At 40.0% G+C, this 20,738-nt stretch overlaps 2 protein-coding genes across 2 annotated transcripts in view; one reads left to right on the forward strand and one right to left on the reverse strand.

The window, feature by feature from the left end:
- The window catches only part of UBAC2 (UBA domain containing 2), a 102,239-nt gene that overhangs the window by 66,636 nt on the left and 14,865 nt on the right, over nt 1-20,738 (reverse strand). The gene's annotated exons all lie outside the window — the stretch shown is intronic.
- On the forward strand, nt 15,280-19,739 carry GPR18 (G protein-coupled receptor 18). Its single transcript, XM_035898117.1, has 3 exons — nt 15,280-15,331; nt 17,688-17,816; nt 18,730-19,739. The coding sequence occupies exon 3, from the start codon at nt 18,774-18,776 to the stop codon at nt 19,737-19,739; it is 966 nt and encodes a 321-aa protein (XP_035754010.1). The 5' UTR covers nt 15,280-15,331; nt 17,688-17,816; nt 18,730-18,773.

A 20,738-nucleotide genomic window follows, 5' to 3' on the forward strand; every position in this document is an offset into this window, starting at 1 on the left:
GGAAGAGGCCTAAGGTTTCATAACTTGCTGTTGGCTTTTCTGGGCTATTAATGACTAGTTATCTGCCTTGCACGTGTTGTGCCTTTCTTACTGGGATCCAGAAAGAACTGTCCTCTCCTTGGTGCAAAACGCTTAGTGTTTTATTTATCTCTTTTCCAACTGCTAGGACCAGCAGGATAAAAGATGAGTCATAATTCTTTTTCTCCAAAAAGTATTCTTTCAAATCAAAAAGATCAAAATGACTAAGTTAAAAAACTTAAATTAATGAAATTTTGTTATGAGCAGAAGGAAAGTGGACAAACTAATGATAAGGCTTTGTGGAGAATGATAAAGAAAAAAAATGCAAGCAACTTACTAGCACTGGAGATCATAACAGTGAACTATCCTAAAATCTGTGAGAGAGAATCAAGCAGTGCTCCCTCTGAGAAAAACTGTAATCAAGCAGTGGTTGTAAGAAAACAAGGAATTAAAATATGAATTTGAAAAAGCTCCCACGTTTTAGGGTGTTTAGGACGACTCAAAACCATAACAACCAATTAAGACTACATGAACTTGACAAATTACATGAAAAATGACTACACATTTTTAGTGATTTCTGCGCTTCATACATAAGAGCTTGAATACTAGTGTCAACAAAATCACAAATACCTCAGAAGCTAAAGAAACTTGTGTTTTATTTGTTCAAAACAAACCGGTGAAATAAAAATATCCCTTAATTTGAAAAATTAGATTTTACTATTTGAGTACTTTTATCTGTGCTTCCCAAAAAACACTTGATGGCCCTTGGTAACAACACCAAGCAAATGAGATACTGTGGGCAACATCATAATTTGCTCTCCCCATTTGGCCTCAGTTGTAACTTTTTAGTATTTTGCAACAGGCATGAAAAAAAGATTACCAACAGAATGGTTAAAATTCTACTGAATGAACAAGTTTTCCACTCTTAATATCTACGTCCCTCCTAGAGAAACTGGCTGTAGAGAGAAACAATTTCTGATTGAAATTTTAATTATTTTTTTAAAGTATATTATTGCAGATAAAAATAGTGTTTGGTTTTATTTTAAACAGTTTTGTCGAAATATAAAAGATAGTAATCAATTTATCTTTCCTCTTCTTTCAATTTCATTTTTAAAAGTTCACAACGTTGGTACAAAGTAACTCTCTGTAGCATCACCTCCCCATGCCACTAAGTCAACCCAAACTTTATTACCATTTCTGTTCCTTCACATGTAATAAGAATAATGGGAATTGCCACAAAGCATGTTTCTCTCTTATCTGCTGCCCTGATTCTGATAGACAAATACTAAATCACTCTGAGAGATGCAACGTCTCATAATAATACATCTATTGTGCAATTTCTTCGTAACAATTATTGCTGCTTCTAATAGCCCTTGTTCAAAATTATCCAGTACAGAAATCCAATTACAGCTCATTTATCTTTAAAAAGGGTTAAGACAGCTGGCAATATTTAGCCATGCTGGCAGACACACGTAATGTTTACCTCCATAAGCTGCTTGCAGCATACTGACTGCAGAGACGCTGGCAGACACACGTAATGTTTACCATAAGCTGCTTGCAGCATACTGACTGCAGAGATTAATCCTGCTGCAGGGCAGGCCAGCTTCTCTCCCCTTAAACAAAAGCACATTTCCAATCTGAATAATTACACTTAGTTCCCAGATCTCTAATAATGACATGCTCGGTACTTTCCACTTAATAAAAGCAATTAAAAAAGGTAAGCGTGAAAGTGGTGACAGCCTGCAATTACAAATGCCATGTAGCACGTTCTGAAATTGAAAGGGGCAGCTCATCTCAGGGAAGCCCTTTCAAAGGCGTACCACCGTGTTTCCAGGTACACTCAACCACTGGTAACGCTTTTTGTCAAATTACCTCCCACTGCTTTCTTCCTCTTAAATAACACTACACAACTGTGTATTTCGTGTGTGCTCATGTGTGCCTACCTGAGAGGTGTGACAGCAGATAAACTTCACACCCGAGCTGCAATGCAGAGGTAAGCATCCTTAGTTATTGTGAAAATGGAGCATTGCCCCATTTCAAACACACCCTCAAAATCCTCAGCAAATCCTGACACCAGTTCAGAAACAGCTGAATATCCATTTGTTATTACAGTCTGATATCTCAGATGGCACAGCTTTGTACAGGGCAGGGCTTTTGGCTGATAATGACTTTTTAGTCTCTTCTTACAGGTATTGAAATCAGGGCTTGGTGTGATAAACTGTGCAGAACCCAGTTCAAGTCTTCTGCCCCACCTTCCCCCCCTCTGGCAGAGGTTACTGACTCTAAAGCAATGCATGACTTAACCTCAAGCACCCGAACATGGGCTGAAGCAATCAACTGTGAATCTTGTGGTGGAGAGTAACAGAAGGAGAAAGTCCCTGTTGTGCCTTCCAGCTACGCGTTCCCATTGCTTTCCTTGCTCCGGCCCTGGCATTCACCCACCTGGAAGTGAGCAGGTTTAGAAACTTATGCCAGTGGGAAATGATCCCTGCAAAAATATATATGTATACACATTTTATTTTTAAACATTATCTTTTTTAAACATTAGCTGCAACCACAGCCTGTAGGAAGTCAGATGACTTGCACTGCAAGTGGCAGATAGGAAAGTACTTGCTCCGTAAGCAGCAGCCTACACTTCGACTGGCTCATCCCTGCTATAAAACTGCACCTTCAGCAGGTGAAGCAAAGGCACACATTTGTTCTTGCTGCCTCCTTTACGAGGCTCTGGTAGGGGGGTGGAGAATACAGCTGGGGAAGCTGTGTCTATGTTTTGAACTAGCACAGCTCTTTCCATCAGTTGAACACAAGTCAGAGCCCTCAGTTCAGGGTACGGGTGCCTCAAGCTCCCTTACACTGATCAAGTGTTGCTTTGTGTTTGTTAAGAGTATTTTTTGTCTACCGTTATTCTGTCTCTTCTGCCCCACGTGTTAAGATCTTCATAGCTCCCTTAAGAGTCTAAATACACTAGGTCACATTTTCTGATTCTGTCCCCTTACTCTTTAATCTCTTTTCACAACCTCAACTATATTAAGCAGAAATTACTTTAATTTAGTTTACTGGTACACATATTTGATCCAAGATTTTGGGGGGATGAGATAAATGATTCATAGTCTGGAAGTGCTAACTTAAGCACTTAAGGTCAAAGACTTTCAGCTTCAGAATACCAGTAAGGCGGACTCCTGACTGCCTACTCCCCTTGCTGATTGAACAAAGTGTGGAAGCAGTGAAGCACACCCCATTTTTCCTATTTGCTCATCTTACACTTCCAACACAACGAAGGGGTTCAGAAGTAGATGAGAAGACGGAGGTATGCATACAGATAACACACCCCAATCTCCAGTTACAAGCAAGTAGTCCTTCTTTTCCTTTGAATAAATATCTGTATGAATATACAAATCCATATATTATTCATATATATTCAAAATACTGGGATTATTGCAAACACTCACCTCTCTTAACTGCAGCCCAAAGAATCTACTTGAAGGAGGAATGAAGTGCTCAGGGTAAGAGAGATCAGATTGCACAACAGCTACTGCAAAAGCTGTCTCAGGCCTGTAGCCAAAGCACCACTTTCACTAAGGTGTAAATAAAACTCCAATTTTTATTTCTGGAGTGGAAACATTCCTTAATGATTCCACTGTGAACTCTGGGGCTTATGCCTGGTGTTTCCGCTTAGCTCCCTTGTCGTCTCACAGTCTGCTGTTCACTATGACAGCCTGTAGAGTTGTTGCACTGAAGAAGCAAGAAACCCTCCTGAATCACCTTTACAAATATAAAAAAAAGGGGATTGTGCTTGACATCCAGGAGGCACGGAGATGCCCCAGTTCCAGAAATATGAGGGTTTAGATGAAACACCAGCAGGCTGATTTTCTGCTAAGTGATGTAGGAATCTGGGGTGAATTCTGAGGAGAATCTTAAAAAGAGAAGAGAGAAAGCACAGGATGTTATACTGCTTCAGCCACGTGGTCTTGAATCTTCTTTCACACTTCTGGCAGAGCACATAGCTACCAAAACACGATTTTCATCAAAAGATGAAAAGAGCTGGTGACCACAGACTCAAAGAGCTGTAGTGTGAGGAAAGACAGCACCAAATTAATGTCCTATTACAGAAAAGGATCATTAAGCGAAGGCAACACAAGCAAACCAACCCACATCTCTCATCAAGCCCTTGATAAAACTCATGGTGACAAGTGACAGAAAAGCTCTCCAGAGAAAAGCACAGAGATTACTGCTGAGTATCCCTTTATGGAACTGATTTTATTTTCTTAAGTGTACAAGACACATAAGTAAAAATGTAAAAAAAAAATGAACAAAAGTTTTGAAACACAGAAAGGAGTTAGGGAAAATCAGTCCATTTAAGAACCGCAAGAGAATGAGTCCTTCTTCCTGACTGACTGTTTCTTACCAGGGTTTAGTGGACGTGCTTTACCAATCCTAAAAGCTATCCCCAGGCCGGAAAAGCAATGACAAAAAGCAAAGCAGCAGATGTGAGGTGACCGCATTGTTAGCTGAGACAGTCTTGAATGAAAGCTGCCTCTCAGACGGAGTGGTGCCATCACAACTAACTCATCTGCATCCTGCCCAATCTCTCTGTATCGTCAGAAAATTGGAAAAGGTGGCCTCATGGCTGACAGGCTCCAGAACAGAGGAAAACATTTTTAAAAATAGCTCTGAGAAATCATCTCAGATTTCCTGCTTGTGACACACCTGACTTAAGAACTCAAAATCCCACTCAACAGCTTGCCAATAAGTAATGTAAGCTCTACCAACTGATCAGCATCCTTAAGCAAAAAAGAGTGTGATGTGTGTTCAGTTTTAGGGCCCTCAGTTCAAGAAGGACACTGAGGTGCTGGAGTGAGTCCAGAGAAGGGCAATGAAGCTGGCAAGGGGTCTGGAGCACAAGTCTTATGAGGAGCAGCTGAGGGAACTGGGGTTGTTCATCCTGGAGAAGAGGAGGCTGAGGGGAGACCTTATCGCCCTCTACAGCTACCTGAAAGGAGGCTGTAGTGAGGTGGCTGTTAGTCTCTTCCCCTGTAACAAGTGATAGGATGAGAGGAAATGGCCTCAAGTTGTGCCATGGGAGGTTTAGACCGGATATTAGGAAAAATTTCTTTACTGAAAGTGGTCAAACACTGAAACAGGCTGCTCAGAGAGGTGGTGGAGTCAGCAACCCTTGAGATGTTCAAAAAACGTATAGACATGGAACTTCAGGACATGGTTTAGTAGGCATGGTGGCGTTGGGTTGATGGTTGGACTTCATGATCTTGGAGGTGTTTTCCAACCTTAATGATTCTATGATTCTATGCCTGCATAATACACCATGGTACCGTCATCTATCACTGTTTGGATAAGTTGAACTTTGATGGACAAAAGGATCACCTAGTCCACCTAGTCCAAAGCGTTTGCATGTCTGGTACACAGACAGGGAAACTCAAGGTCTCTGTCCTTCCAAATATATCAGAGAAGGTTCCTGGCTTAGGTAATACAAATCTATGACTACGTATCTGATAATGGTTAAAGCAAAAGGATACAGTCCTATGGGTGCATGTCTTATCATCACCATACACTCTCTCACACTATGCCTATGTGCAAGGCGAGCAATGGGCATGTACGGACGTACTGCCAAGTGGCTCACTGAAGCTACACAAGTCCAGAGGGACATCAGGGCATACATCCCAGCCTACGTAAAGTGCTCTCCAAGCCCAGACAGGTATAGCCTGGAAGCAAACTCATGTTTCTATGAGGGTCAGCTCAATCTTTATGAATCTAAAGAGCAGAGAGCTGTCTAGCAGTTGTTAAGGATCTTGACACTTACTCTGGTAAGCTGCCGTCCTTGAGCCACTCTACTGAACCAAGAAGAGGGGGCAACTTCATTTAAGATAGGCACTTACTTCAAGAGGCCCTTGAGACACATATAACCTTGAGTGGAACCTCATACTGGGAAGAGTCCAACTTGTAATGGGGATTGGCTTTTAACTCTATATCTAATATATACATTTTCATTCTGCAAACTTCTTGCCTTAGAGAAAATACATTTGATCAGTAGTGATCCAGGACCCTGGTATGTTACGCACCTGGATTCAGAGAGTTATGATTTCATTTGCTTTTGAACGTGATTAGTTTGGTAGCTATTCTTACTTCATGTGAGAAATATTTTCTTTTTAAAGTGTGCAAGCTCTGCCTGAACTTATGGCTCCCATAACTTCACCTATGTCATGTTTCTGGTGTAAAGGAACTGCAGAGGGAGGCACAGGGTAGCATCAGCCTCCCAGAACCATTTGCATGGACAAGTTTGACTATGTGACAACTGCGCTGGGGAGGGAAGAGATGGGTGCCACAGGTGAACGAGAGCGTCAGCCTTTTCTATCAGCTTCTGACATCCAATCCTTCACCATGCTACTGAGTTCCCACGTTCCAGCACAGAATCCCTCTTCTCTCCACCTTCCTGATCCCATATACGGAGCACATCACGCAGTCCACACCTAAGCAACCCAAGGGCACATCTCATTACATGATGGGCTGAAGAGGGTCTTCACTCCTAGCTCCCCACTGATTTAAGCACTAAATGATCATCTTTTATCAGGATCTGTATTTAGCATAAAGCTTGGGCAGAGCAGAGCCAAAGGGTGGCAATTTATGACGACCTATGTTGTAAAGCACGTAAGCTATTTTTACCTTCTTTATTATGACTTACTTAGTATTTTCATGGCAGTGACAGTAAGTTGGAACTAACTACCAAAATGTGACTCATATATCTGCTGCACAATTCTGTAGAACAGTCTAGTAAGGCTACCCTTCAGTCCTCTTCTACAGTAAATATTATTCATTATTTTTTGGCTGAGCCATTTTTTAAACTACTTCTGAATGCTTGGTAAAAAAATTTTTTTAAAAAATCAAATCTGTTCTCATAACTTACCACATCATAATCAGTACATTGTAACCGACATCATAACACGTCTTCAAAGGCAAAGGAGTAGTAAAGAGAGGTTTTAATGTTCATCTTATTCACATAGTTTAGCTTACTTCCCAATACTTGAAAATTAAAACACTTCCCACAATTTTGGTTTGGGTTTTGTTTTGGGGTTTTTTTGGGCTTGGGGTTTTTTTTGTTTTTTTTTTTTTTTTGTCAAGACACCATTCACACCTTGTTTGATTTGTGGCTGTAGCTCATTTCTTCTTTTTCCAAAGAGAGCTCTAGAAGTATCTGAAGGCCCAAATTGCTTGCAGGAAATAGTTTAGCTTGCTCATGACAAAACAGAAACAAAATAGAAAAAAATGTAGCAGAAAAGTGATTTCTTTGCAAAAAATACTTCCCCATTAAGTCCACCATGTAACTCTTTTTCACAACTACAGACCAAGGTGTCTGAAGCAAAGTGATGACTAGACAATAGGGGAGTATTCGGTAAGCATAAAATTAAAGCAAAGAGGAAATTTTAAAAGAAAGTCATACCAAAAAGTCTTGTTATCTATACAGACAGTTTGCAAAGTCCTTTAGCTCTGAAAAAGAGACATTCTAATTTCTCAATTCTTTAGTGAAGTAACCACGCCAGTTTTTTTACTAACTATACACACGGCCTTCTGTCTCACATGTATTTGTTTTTTAAAGCCTCAATCATACAACAGTGCCTCCTCAGAAAAACCACTGAACTTACTGAATCAAATTTTGGCCATTACTTTGGTAAATCAAGAGGAGCTTCTTTAAAGCACCGGTCACTGCAAGACCTCCTTTGTGAAGGTACTCAATTACCCTCCTTATCTTTGCCCTAAGAGAGCAATCATACACTCTTTATTTTGCAAAAAGACATGACAGACACAGTATCACCTAATACATCTCCATCTACTAATAACATCTCCAACTGCTTTGAAGATTCATCCATTTTTCTTCCTTTTTCCTCCACCCCAATTGAATAATTTTCTGCCCTACAAAGATGAGGAGAGGGAAGAGAGATACATAGACCATCATTGGAATGGAGGCAGTTAATTCTGTGATGGAGGGGGACAGGTCATCCCTTATATGAAAGGATACCAGATCCTTAAAACAAAAATGTTCTAGCAATCCATGCTCATAGCAGAACTTCTATGGATAGGAGACAACTGATGTTTCTAGGTCATAATGACTACTTCGAGATCGTTTTTCTTTAGATCTAGTAACAGGGGGCACCACCAACAGTAAGCCAATTTGCAAACAATAGCCAAAATTATCACTTGTACAGAACTGTTTGGCACAGACGTCTACAATTAGATGCAGGATTTCCTTTTAAATTCCAAAGGGACTTCCACATCCCTGTCTTCCTTTACTATGGTTGAACATGAGGAACAAACAAGGTGTTCCTACTTCCTGAAAGAGGAAGAGAAGAGGAGAAAAAAACGTAAGCTGCCAGTAAAGACAGAAAGAAAAGCTGATTTTCTTAGAGTCGACCATCCCCACGTAGACTGAAAATAACCCTCAAGGGTCAATGATTAAGCTAAAAAGGAGGCCCCCTATTCCCACATAGAAAAGAAGGGATTGTTTATTTTCATGAAATAATTTAATCATAAAGCTTTTCGAACACAAACACCCACTCCTTCAGAGAAATGAAATGTTTTGGTAAGAAAGTTGTTGCTATTGTGTCTTATCTTGATAGAGACATATCAGACAAATAAAACACAACAAAATTGGGAGGTGGGTGGCTTTAAAAACACAGGGTTGCTTAATTGTTTATTTTAGTTTTTACCCTTGTGATATATAATGAAGCCAGAATGGCAAATGTTGCCTCCAGTTCTTCTTCTCCTTCCCCCACCAGGTGTCTTGTAATTCTTCACTTTTTCAGGGTAAATTGAGACTATACACAGTAAGGAAGTCTTCGCTTACAACCCATTCTCAGAACTGCATCTATTGTTCACAAAAGAAATGCAACCTGTATGAAATGTAACTCTTTGAGCAACAACAGAATTTGCAGTTCTACAGCTACAGGAATGATCAAAGCTTCCGTGCCATGTGGTACCTCCCTTCCATGGGGGAGTCAAAGTGGTTTCCACGCTTCATAATCACTTTTCCTGCACAACTGACTAAGTAGCGCAGGTGGATAAAGGATGACCTTGTTATACCTGTTTTCTGCTGTTCCAAAGATCTGTTGCTATGCTAGCTAAAGATCTGTAGATGGCAGCATTGATGCAGTAATTAACCTTCACCACAGTAGAGGTCAAAATCTGTTTCTGTTTCTTACAGGAGGCTAAGTCCCCTTTTCAAATGTCAGAGACCTTAGCACCAGGCAGAATAAGCATCAGGCCAGGAACTGTTTGGCAGTAAAGGGAAGCCAGATCCAGCTACACCCACCCAATAACTGTGACAGTTTATACCCATCATCTTGGAAATAAACTACATCAGACAGTGATGAGCACAGTTACCCATGGGCTGTTGGTACATTTCTTATGGTTACCTCCATATGCTGTCAAATTAGAAAGAAGGAGGAATACAGAGATGTCCCACAACCCTCCACCTTTACAGCCCTTCCTTCTTCCACCGCACCTTATTCAAAACAAGTTGTGCACCCCTTCCCATTTCTGCAGTTCAGGTAAGTGCTATGAATTTGGTGGCCAACATCACCATGTAGAACAGAGCTCAGTTACAAGCAAACAAAAGCAATGTCCCAGATGTTCTAGGACAAAAATAAAAATGCACTGACAGCCAGCATGCTTTGGAGGCAAAGGATGAAAGTGTCAGAGAATGCTTGCTATACAAGTCCCAGTTCAGCTTCATTGGCTCATCCTCTCTTAAAGCCATCTTTACCAAAACAGTGCCTAGACAAGGAAACTTGCCACTTAAATTATTGAAATTCAAAACTATATCCTGCCTTATTCTGCTAGGCTTCTTGTCAAGACAAAGTTCAGGAGCTTTAGCTCCTTCCCTTTAAAGTGTGTGCACGTAAAAAAAAAAAAATATATATATATATATATATATACACACACATGTAGTTCAATACTTTCTCAGAAAGCATAGAGTCCTGTGACAGGACCCAGCACTGTACCTATCTGGGATATGATGAAAAAGGTGTTAAAGTCATTTATTTCTTGCCTTTCCAAGTCTAAAGGATAAGTGCATTTCAAAGAGCAGAAAAGAATGACACACTGATAATGAGCCTTCATGGTGCAGGTGGGCAGTATGCCTCCTTTGGAATTTTTCACATAGCAGAGAGAGCACAAAGGGATATGACAGAATGCCACATCTGTGTGTCAGGTGCAAAGGCAGTGACTTCTCTGAAATCATCTGCTTGCAGCCAGCTCTGCTGTCTTCCTTTGCCAGCTCACAGCACCAGGTGGCCTCATCCCACACTCAACTTCTCCTCCACTTCCCTCCAAGGACAGCACTGAGCTTACATGCCAAGCAACCCTGCCCTGCACAGATCCTAACTGACCAGATTTACTGCTATGTGGCAGGAATTGAGCTGCTTTGTCCCGGTCTGGATTATGCCAGTCCCTTTACCATCTTAAAGGCTCCCTCTTGTGTTAGCTCAACTCCACCACAGCCCACCAAGCTTCATGACCTCAACACATTATTGTGTTTGTTAATCTGTGCCAGAGACAGGTGGCATGGGCAGAACAACATCAGAAAAATGTCACTTCATCAAAGCAAGCTACCTGCCAGGGCTGGGCACCATGCACAGGAATGCAATGCACAGCAAGGTGCCCTTGAATTCAAAGGACAGAGCTTATTTGATTTCAAATACTTGCACAGCCCACTCTCTCTTCAAGTACTTTTGTTTAAACACTTCGCTGGCATGCTAAAGCTTATGTAGCAATTTTTAATTATTTAATTTCCGATTACATATACTCAGGCCAGTAACTGAGCAGAGGTTGTCCTGAACTCAGGAGGAGTCAAAATGATTTTCCCTACCTTCTGCGCTAGACTTCATCATCAAAAGAATCCAAGTATAAGCACCTCCCAATAAAGACATTTTTCTTGAAACATTAGCTCTACCCCTGGGAGTCATATCAAGTTTCAGAACAGTACTCCTACGCACCTGAAACTTTTAAGAGCAGTTTAATAGTACAAGTATCAGATACCACATACTAGTTAGGAAAGAGTATTTGAAAAAGCTCTCCCAGACACTTCCAAACTGGTACAACTAATTCATTGCATAGCTCCTGACAGTGCATACAGATTTAAAAAAGAAAAGAAAAAAGCTGAGTATTCATGCAGGTTTTAAATAACTATGAAATATTTATCATGAGAAATCTGTACTTTTGGGAAAAAAAAAAAAAGCTGCTTCCCAACACAACAGAACACAGGAGGAAAGCAGAGCACAGCCACGACATTTTAAGAAATCTGCCAAAGGCAATGGGGGTTCATCGACAAGCATGGAGCTGTGTTGGTATTTCCCATGAGCTAACTAATATTAGACTACATATATTCTGAGATTGCTGCCATGTAACAAACCGCTGTCTCTAGTCCACTACCCCACTCTCAGACATCTTAGAGCTGCAATTTTAATTTCAATTAATTTTTGAAGTATTGCTTCTTTCACAGGCTGCTGCTGCTGAACAAATGAACTGCAGGTCATATGCACTGTATATTTTCAGGGTATCATGTGACACAGGGTGTGTCCTGGCTGTACTGGAGAAAGAGGGAAAAAAAGTCCTAATCCCTGGAGAAACATGGAATGTCAAATTAATTACTGATTTTTTTTTAAAAGGAAAAAAATCAGGAATTCTTTTCCTCAAACCATACAATCAATTCTAGCAAAACACAAAAGATAAAGCAAAATGTGACAGTAATTAGGACATGTCAGGTACAGCTAACTAGGCTGCAGTCCTCTTAAGCTGCTCTGTTTCCCATTCCTTCAGCTCTGCTGCACACAGCATTTATACTCATAGGTTGGGTGGGAGAGGAGAGACAGCTATGCCATGACATAGCCTCCGAGTAACACACATATGGCAAAACTGGAAACAATTGCAGTAAGTTTATGCATTCAGTGCCATGACAACTTTTAACCCATAGTCTATTCTTCAACCTTCTCCGTGGTACAACACAATATGGGAATAAAAAATGAAGCACCATTTCATCAAGGTTGAGAACAGTAACCCAAACTGCATGTGAACTCACGCACAGCAGCAAGCCGGTAAGTTAACAAACCCACACATGGGAGAGTTGCTTCCTGCACCACTGGTGCACTGGACTGTGCAAGAAGCTTCAGTTCTTTCTTTTCAATAGGTCCAAATGAAGGAAAATTTGGAAGGAGGAGGAGAACACAAGCTCAAGCTTACTCCTTACCAAACTGAAGTGAAGGGTGAGGCTTCTGCCCCTCTGTGTGCAGAACTTCCCTGTATCAGCTGGACAAAGCTTACATTATACAGTAAGTGGACAGGCAAAACATACTTTTCTGTACCGTGACTAAACCACTGAAAGAGAAAGGCCCAGCAGTCCATTTCTGCTACAAAAGCAACAGCATGAAGATGATCCCTTCAGTTCTGCACTTTCACATTGTTGCAAGTGATCAAGCTCATCTCTTCAAAGGCTTACCGCCAGTCACCAAAGGGACCAGAATAGACCACACGTGCGCTCTGCCTTACCCTCAGACACAAAAGTACATTGGCTTAGCTTTTAACCACTCAAAAACGGCTTTAACACAACATAACGCAACTTAACCTATCTTCTTTGCTCCCCAAATTTCAGAACAGCAAAAAACGACCCTGGAGGGAACTGAGCATTTATTTCAGTAAAAGCTGGAGCGGTGGAAGTACTCACCCATCTGAGGGAAACCAGTGCAAGACACTCATCTCTAGCTGATAAAACGGTACAGAAGGAGAAGAAAACAAAAATAGAGTCAGGTGCTTCCTACAACAGAAACCGAAGCACCCAGGGGAATGCGGCACAGCAGAGCGGCCCGCTGCCTCTCACAAACCACAGTTAGTGCAACTTTTCACTGGGGTGGTTCAGGCCCAAATGTTTCTCACCCTGCAGCTGCAGCCAGCCTGAGCACCTAGAGGAGAATGAGCACATGCCTGCTGGCAGTGCAAACACCTCTCTCCAGCACACGGCTGCCAGCGCTGCCCCTCCAGGCTCGGGGGGAAGGCCTTCCAGCCTGTCAGCAGCAGAGCGGTTTGGCTGCCTCTTCACCAGGCAGACTGTGAAAAGCCTGAGTGAAAGCAGAACGCAGACTGACATGTATATGCTATGGCAAGCCAGCTGGATGACTAATGTGCCCATAAACTCAATGGGGCTGCTGTTACCCACCTGAGTAAACTGCTAAGTGTGACTTGATTCCAGCTGTCCCCAGAAGGCACGACCTCCCCTGCAGGGTCAAGACGTCAGCCACCCTCTTCTGACAAAATGACAGCCATAAAACGTCACCCTCCCACAAGAAGACAGGAAGCCAAGAGGCAGTTCACTGCATACAGCTTTTCCAATCCCAGCCCTAACATCCGCCTAGTTTCCATTCAAATCCAAAACTACTTTTGTACTCCCTCTTTAGCTAAGGGGGGCACTGCCTATCCACTTGCTTGTTTCAGTACATCCATAGTGCAACTCAGGTCAGAAGGGATCTATGGACTTCTGTACATTATTTTGCTAAAAATAAAGTACTCTTGCCTAGGGAAGTTCAAAAGCCTAGTTGTTCTCTTCCAGGAGCCACGCACTCTTTTTTAAACCTTTTAAAAATATATATATGCCACTGAATTTCAATGAGCTTTCACCAAACTCTAAAAGAGTATGAGTGACTCATCCTGCTGCAGCATGCTCCAGAGCTGTTTTGCTAATGATAAAGCCACTGAAGAGTTTTCAACACTGGTTAGTCCTTTTAAGATACTCATTAATCCTAAAATATTAAGCACTTTTTAACGGATTTATATTTCTGTAGGATGGTCTGGGTAGGATTTGCAGCTCATTGCATTAAAGATGTCTTCAGAATGATCACAAAAATTAAATTTGGTATCAGTTTGCCTAAACAGGAAAGACCAAATATTTGAAGATATTATTTATCTACACGCTGAAGACCATACCCAGATCCCTCCCTGCAATTACTTCATCCATCACTGACCTATGCAAATAACCTACACACTACCACAAACCCATTCAACTGAGACAAATTACATGACTCCAGCAGAGAGGGTATTTTTCATAGAAGTTATCTTTAGCGCTAAGTAAGAATCCCCTACCTACATTATTTCTACAGTCAGTAAAGAAAGATGTCCCCAGAAACAAACCTGATTTTGGCTACATCTGAACTGCAGGACTTTGTTGCTTCTGGTACCACGTGCACATCCTGGCAAATTCTTGACTGCACGCCAGGAGGAGACTGTAATATTATTGTTCCCTTCCTCAACACACATCTCTCTTTGCTTCATCTGGGGGGAAAAAACGGAGGCCACAAGAGGTAGCAAACTCTCCACAGTGTGCTTCACTACATCCCAAAGACTGACGGGCAGAGACCTGGAGCTAGCAAGTGCTCTACAGAGAATTTGGAATCATCTCCTTCTCTGAATGGTTCTTTCAAAGGTTGAGTCTTTTTTTGAGTTGACAAAGAGAAAACAGAGGAAATTAGTCTTTACCTATTAGCCTTCATGAATACGATCATCCCACCAAAGATGTCTGTTGCAGTGACAGAGTTCAGAGATTTTACTCCATTTTAATAAAGGTTAAAACCTCTCTTCATACAGCATTTTTCTGTGAAGCTCTTAAATAGGCATGCTATTAATTTAGACAAATATAGAAACATAGATGTTGTGTTAGTAAAATGTTGCAAGTACAGGCATAAATGAAGCCGTGTATTCAAGTGAATCAAACTTCTCATTTCAAATGTAGCAAGTTTCTGTCACTTTCGGACTGACTATGATCCAAGGCAATATAAATAAAATGGGGATTTCCACAAAAAACAGACTAAACTCTACAGAAAATACATTTGCATTGTGCTTATTAGAAACTTTTGCATAATCAAGATGCATACTCTCACAGATACCTTTGCATATAAACATCAACCAAAAATATACTTTCATTATACCACAAACATTTTAAAACGTATTTTAAAAAGTATTTTAAAAAGATACGTAGTACAACGGCCCAATTTAACTGCACTGGAAATATTATAAAAGCTTGCCTGTCCAAAAGTACTAGAAATACCAGTTCATAGACACCACACGTATGTGAAATATTAGCAAGACACTTTCAAGTATGACCAATAAAAGCTCAGAACTAGCTTGATTGCGTCGTTGTTTCCTGCCTGCAAAGAGGAGCTATTTTAGCTAAGTGAGGCTGAGCAGAGAAGAGGAAGTCTAAACCTTCTACAGATTCGGGGCTATGAAAGGAGCACCTCTGAAGAAACTTTGTAGTGCACAAAAGGTGAGTAACAATCCATTATGCTATGCCAACAAAGTAACTTGGATGTTTATGTACGTTGCCAAGATAGACTTCTTTCTTCAGAAGCTGAACATGGGCATTTATTCTAGAACTAATGAAAAGAAATTTAATTTTTAATGCATTTTCAAATTAGCAGCAGCATTCTGTAAATAACATTTAAAGCAAAATGACTGCATTTTTAAAAGCATAGTACCATAAATACTGTTGTTTAGGATTTTAACAATAAATTTAAAAATATGCAATAACTAAAAGCATTGGTAAGTACATTATCACTAAAGGAAAAATGTTTGTTTTCATTAAATTAAAACCAGGGGATCTTGTTGCTTGGTCTCTCTGTGCTTCACTGAAAGCCATGTCCTCCTCAGGGAAATGTGAGCAAAACGTAAAGGACAGAAAAAAAAAAAAAAAAAAAAAAAAGGAGACTGGGGAGAGAGATGCACACACAATCCTTTAAATAGAGTCACTGTTGCCTACCTCACAGTAAGAATCTGGAGGAAAAGATTTAATTCTGGTTTTGTTCTGAAAGTCTTTGGTATTGTACTCAGCACCTAGTTGGACTTCACAATTCACATTAGACATTCAGGACCTCAGCTATCATTAAAAAATTAAAACAGGTTGAGAAAACATATGGACCAACATCAGAGTAATCATTCAGAGTTAACACAGACATCCAGAAACCAGTGACTCCAGGGGCTCTTCAGCAAGCACTTTAATCAATACCATTAAGTGTGTGTTCCCATTATAAAAAATGGCAACTGGGGCAAAACCATCCACCCAAAGATGTACTTGGGCTGACCTGGGAGATGTCAACCTGAACTCCATGCAGACAAATACTGGTGAAAAAACAGAACATCTGCATTCATGTATAAATGCAGATAGGTAACTACACACTTGAAAAAAAAATCCTCATTATTTCTTACCTAGATTCTAGAATTTTTAAAAATTAAATTTAGGAGAAATACCTAATTATAACACTAACCTGCATTTAAACCCACAAAGTTTGGGAACAGTGTCTTCAACAACTAAACAAAAAAAACCCCTATTTGTTACACTAAGTCCATGCTTTGCTATATCTCAAAACTGGCACAAACTTGAAATAACCAGCAAACAAGGCATGGAACCACGGGTTTTCCTGATAGAAGCTCACGCCAGATTCAACTTCCCCTCCTCCCATCAACATCAGCCTGCTGGTTATTTTGGAAACAGGACCTGACAGGAATGATTACAGTCACTGCAAGTCCAAAGGAGAAAAAAGCAAAACCCAAACCCATACTGTTTATTAACATTCATCTATAAAAACTGAATTCTTCTACCTTTCCTGTACACTACATATATACTGTGATTCTGTGTGATTCTGTGGTTACTACCCAATTCACCTGCTAAATCAGTCAGGATCTTGAGATAGGTCATGCACTACGTCATACACAACCACTAGCAGGAGAGAGAAAAAAAAACACTTAAAATGTGCAGGGGTAGTGGTGGTGGGGTGTTAAGCAGTATTTGGACGATTTTAGTAACAGTAATGAAAGTGGAACACTATGCCACAGTATTTCAGCTGTGCTACAAGCATGTGCTACAGAAGTTTTCTTTCAAGCTTGTGTCATCTACCTATCAATAAGGTCTGCTATCACTCTTTAATTTTTTTATTGTTACCGTTCTTCACACATTGAGGTATTTTAGAGGCATTCATACAGATGCCTTTCAAACCTCTTTTTTGTCAGTATTACACGCATGGCTTTTCCCATACAAAACGTAAATTGTGTTACATGTTCTAATGACCCCATCTGATCAGAAAACACAGCTTTTTGCTTTGTACAGCTAAAAAAGAAATCTTTGAGAGAAAAGTTTAGGGCTAGATATTTGCATGCATAATTTTTTTTTATACCTGTAAACTGGAGTATTGTAAGAAAATCAGAAGGCTAACCTTCATATTTCAAGGCAGAAACTAATCTGAAGAAAGATTTAATAAGTCATACTTAAGCTAGTTACTCCATGGATCCCCTTCTCAAAAGCAGCTGATATTTGCCAGTGTCGAACCAGGATGCTATATAGATGAACACTGGTTCAATCAACTACGTATTCCCGTACCACTGAAAAAAGTACCCAGTAACATTACAGAGAAAGAATAAAAAAGACAAGCAGGAACAATAAGCTTTTTTTTTTTTTTTTTAATGCATTCTCCACTTTTGGAGATAAAACACACAGGGACTTTGCGTTCTTCTGCTCCTGAGAACAGTTTTGGTGCCTAACTGATACTGAAGACGTTACTTGTCTGTCTGCTGTAAATGGGAAGATCAGACAAACAACTAACTCCTTCCTCCTCCTCCTCTTCACAAAGCTGCCACAGGGCTGGGTAAAAGGACAAAGAAGAGGAACCCCCTCATGCGAAGTCATGAAACTGTGACCACAACAAGAGCCAGGAAAGCGGAGGGGTGTGGGTTAACCAAAGCACCCATGCAAACACCAGGTAAGGTCTGACATCCTCAAATGGCTCCTAAGTAAACCAGGGGATAATCTCTGACAGCTCTTGTCACCTGAAGTCTGCATAATGACATTTCAGATGTCCAACTCCTATGACCAAGAGGCTGAGAGAAGCAACACAACTGTGCTCTGGAGCAGTGGGCCACCAGCCAGCAACTTTTCCCCCCAAAAATACTGTTCACGCAGGCGCTGGTCGGAGATGGCACTGCTTTCCATGTTTTTACTTTTTTAAATACGAAGTCTGTCAATCTATTCATCTCATTCACATGTCAGGTGGTTGGTTCTGACACCCTGGGATTAAATACTCTATTAGAAGCTACATAGCTATTAAGTTAGCTTTTTACTGTCTATTATGAGCAACAGCAGGCACCTATTCTTTTGGGAGCTAAGTAGCTCCTACACAGATAAAATGCAAAGTCAATACTTGACTTTGCATATCCAAATGTCAATACATGACATGCTCACTTACTTCTTTTCATAACTAGTTTTAGTCATTAATTTTTCAACAGGCACAACTTTAAGAAATATTTTTCTTCACAAACCAGCTCTCTCACCTCAATTACAGCTGTTTCAATCTAATAATCAGCTACTGAAGCACACGCAAAGTATCTGCTCAATCTTGACTTTTTGATTCCTTATATAAGAAATCTCTTTAGGAATTAAAAATATTTCATTAAAGCTAGCTTATAAATACGATTTCTTACAAGTCTGACAGTACAGGTACTTCCTTCAGAGCACAGTAATGTATTTGTAGTCAGAAAAAGCAACAAAGCCAGAATATTTTCACAGCTGAACAATACAATCTCATTACTAAACCCCATCTTACAGCAATCGCCATGTTTGTTTTTAAAGAAAGTTTTTATTTGACTGAGAATAACTTTTCATACTTTTTCTTCTAGGGTATTTATGGAGTTCAATAACTATTCCTAAATTCAACTAAAACATGATGCCTGGAAATCACCACCCTGAGGAATACAGGATTGCATCACTGGTCTTTTACAGTTTCGTATTCACAGTGGGATTGTTGGTGAATGCCACTGCACTATGGGTTTTCAGCTGCACTACCAAGAAGAGAACAACTATAACTGTCTATATGATGAATGTGGCATTACTTGACATAATTTTTATATTTTCCTTGCCTTTTCGGATAATCTACCATGCAAAAGAGACATGGCCTTTTGGAGATACATTCTGTCGGATTATCAGTGCTTTCACTATATTTTATCCAGCCATTGCTCTGTGGTTGCTCACTTTTATAAGCGTAGACAGATTTATGGCTATTGTCCAGCCCAAACATGTCAAAGAACTAAAAAATACAAAAAAAGCCGTGCTGGCTTGCACTGGAATCTGGGTAATGACCCTTGCAACAACGTCCCCATTGCTGTTTTTACAATCTGATCCAGACAAAGCCTCGAATTTCACTACCTGCATCAAAATGCTTGATATCATCCATTTAAAGGAAGTAAACACACTGAACTTTTCTCGCTTGATTTTTTTCTTTTTGATTCCCTTGTTTATCATGATGGGGTGTTACTTAGTCATTATTTACAATTTTATCCGCGGCAAGGTTTCCAAACTGAAGCCTAAGGCCAAGGAGAGATCCATAAGAATTATAGTTACTCTGATTGCTCAAGTACTCATCTGCTTTGTACCCTTCCACATTTGCTTCGCCTTCCTGATGTTGCAAGACAAAGATACAACTTACAGTCCCTGGGCAGCCTTTACCACCTTTCTCATGAATCTCAGTACGTGCCTGGACGTTATACTGTACTACATTGTTTCTAAACAATTTCAGGCGAGAGTCATCAGTGTAATCCTTTATCGCAATTACCTTCGAAGTGTGCGCAGGAAAAGTTTTCGAACTGCAAGTGTAAGATCGCTCAGTAATATGAACAGTGAAATGATATAAAAAGAGAAAAAAATGTCAGGGGACTCAATTATAGAGTAAACAAGTAATTCTTTTTCTGAATTCTAGCATTTTGACTACACTGAAGAATGTTCTATAGCCAGAAGTAACAGATATATTTGTTGCACTGTAAATATGAGAGAAGCAGAATAATAATTGCACCTCTTTATATTTGCTCAACAGCTTTTGTAAATCTGAAATTAACGAAAACCTAGTATCGGTGTTAAACTTGCCAAAGCTTTTGTCATCTCAAAAGACTGTGAATATTGTCAGATATGAAAAAGTGACTATTAGTATAATAAAGCAGACAACACTGAAGAATTATGATGCAATGTATATATTTTTTATATTTGCACAACCAAATGCTCCTGAAACTACTGTATATCCCACACTTCTAAAATTAGCTTCATTCTCTCAAGATCAATGTTAGCATGACCTAAAGAGAAAGCACATGTAGGTAACATCTATATTTCATTCAACTAAAGACTTCTTTGATGCAGATTTCTTTGTAACTGACAACATTCTTCAGTCATAGATAAAAATGCCATCAAAAAGTGTAACAGACAAACTGCTCATTAGTTTCCTGGGGGTATGATGTCCACATTTATTACACCTTACTCTTGCACAAAGCATCTTTTTACTCAGATGAAAATACTGAGTTTGTCCAGACACACTCGCAGCCTATGTCTCAGCAACAAACTTCAAGGTAGCAAACATGATGAGTTACTGCAGTACTACTCAAGCTTTCAACTCTTTTTAAATACTCACACACTACAGAAAACTTACCCTTATAACATCAAACACATGCTTTTTCTTTCTTATTAAATCGGCCTTTAGCTACTTTCAAGAGACACACTAAAAAAGTAGAAATAAAAAAAGCCTAATATGGTGTTTCATATTTAAAATCTCACTCCGAGAGCTTTTATTGTTACCTCAGAGTGTGTGACACATGGAAACTCAAGTCTGTATGAGGCTGATCTCACCTGTCAGAAGCTTAACCAC

The sequence above is a fragment of the Egretta garzetta genome, unplaced genomic scaffold, assembly GCF_000687185.1.
Source record: "Egretta garzetta isolate BGI_Z169 unplaced genomic scaffold, ASM68718v1 scaffold257, whole genome shotgun sequence".
NCBI lineage: Eukaryota > Metazoa > Chordata > Aves > Pelecaniformes > Ardeidae > Egretta > Egretta garzetta.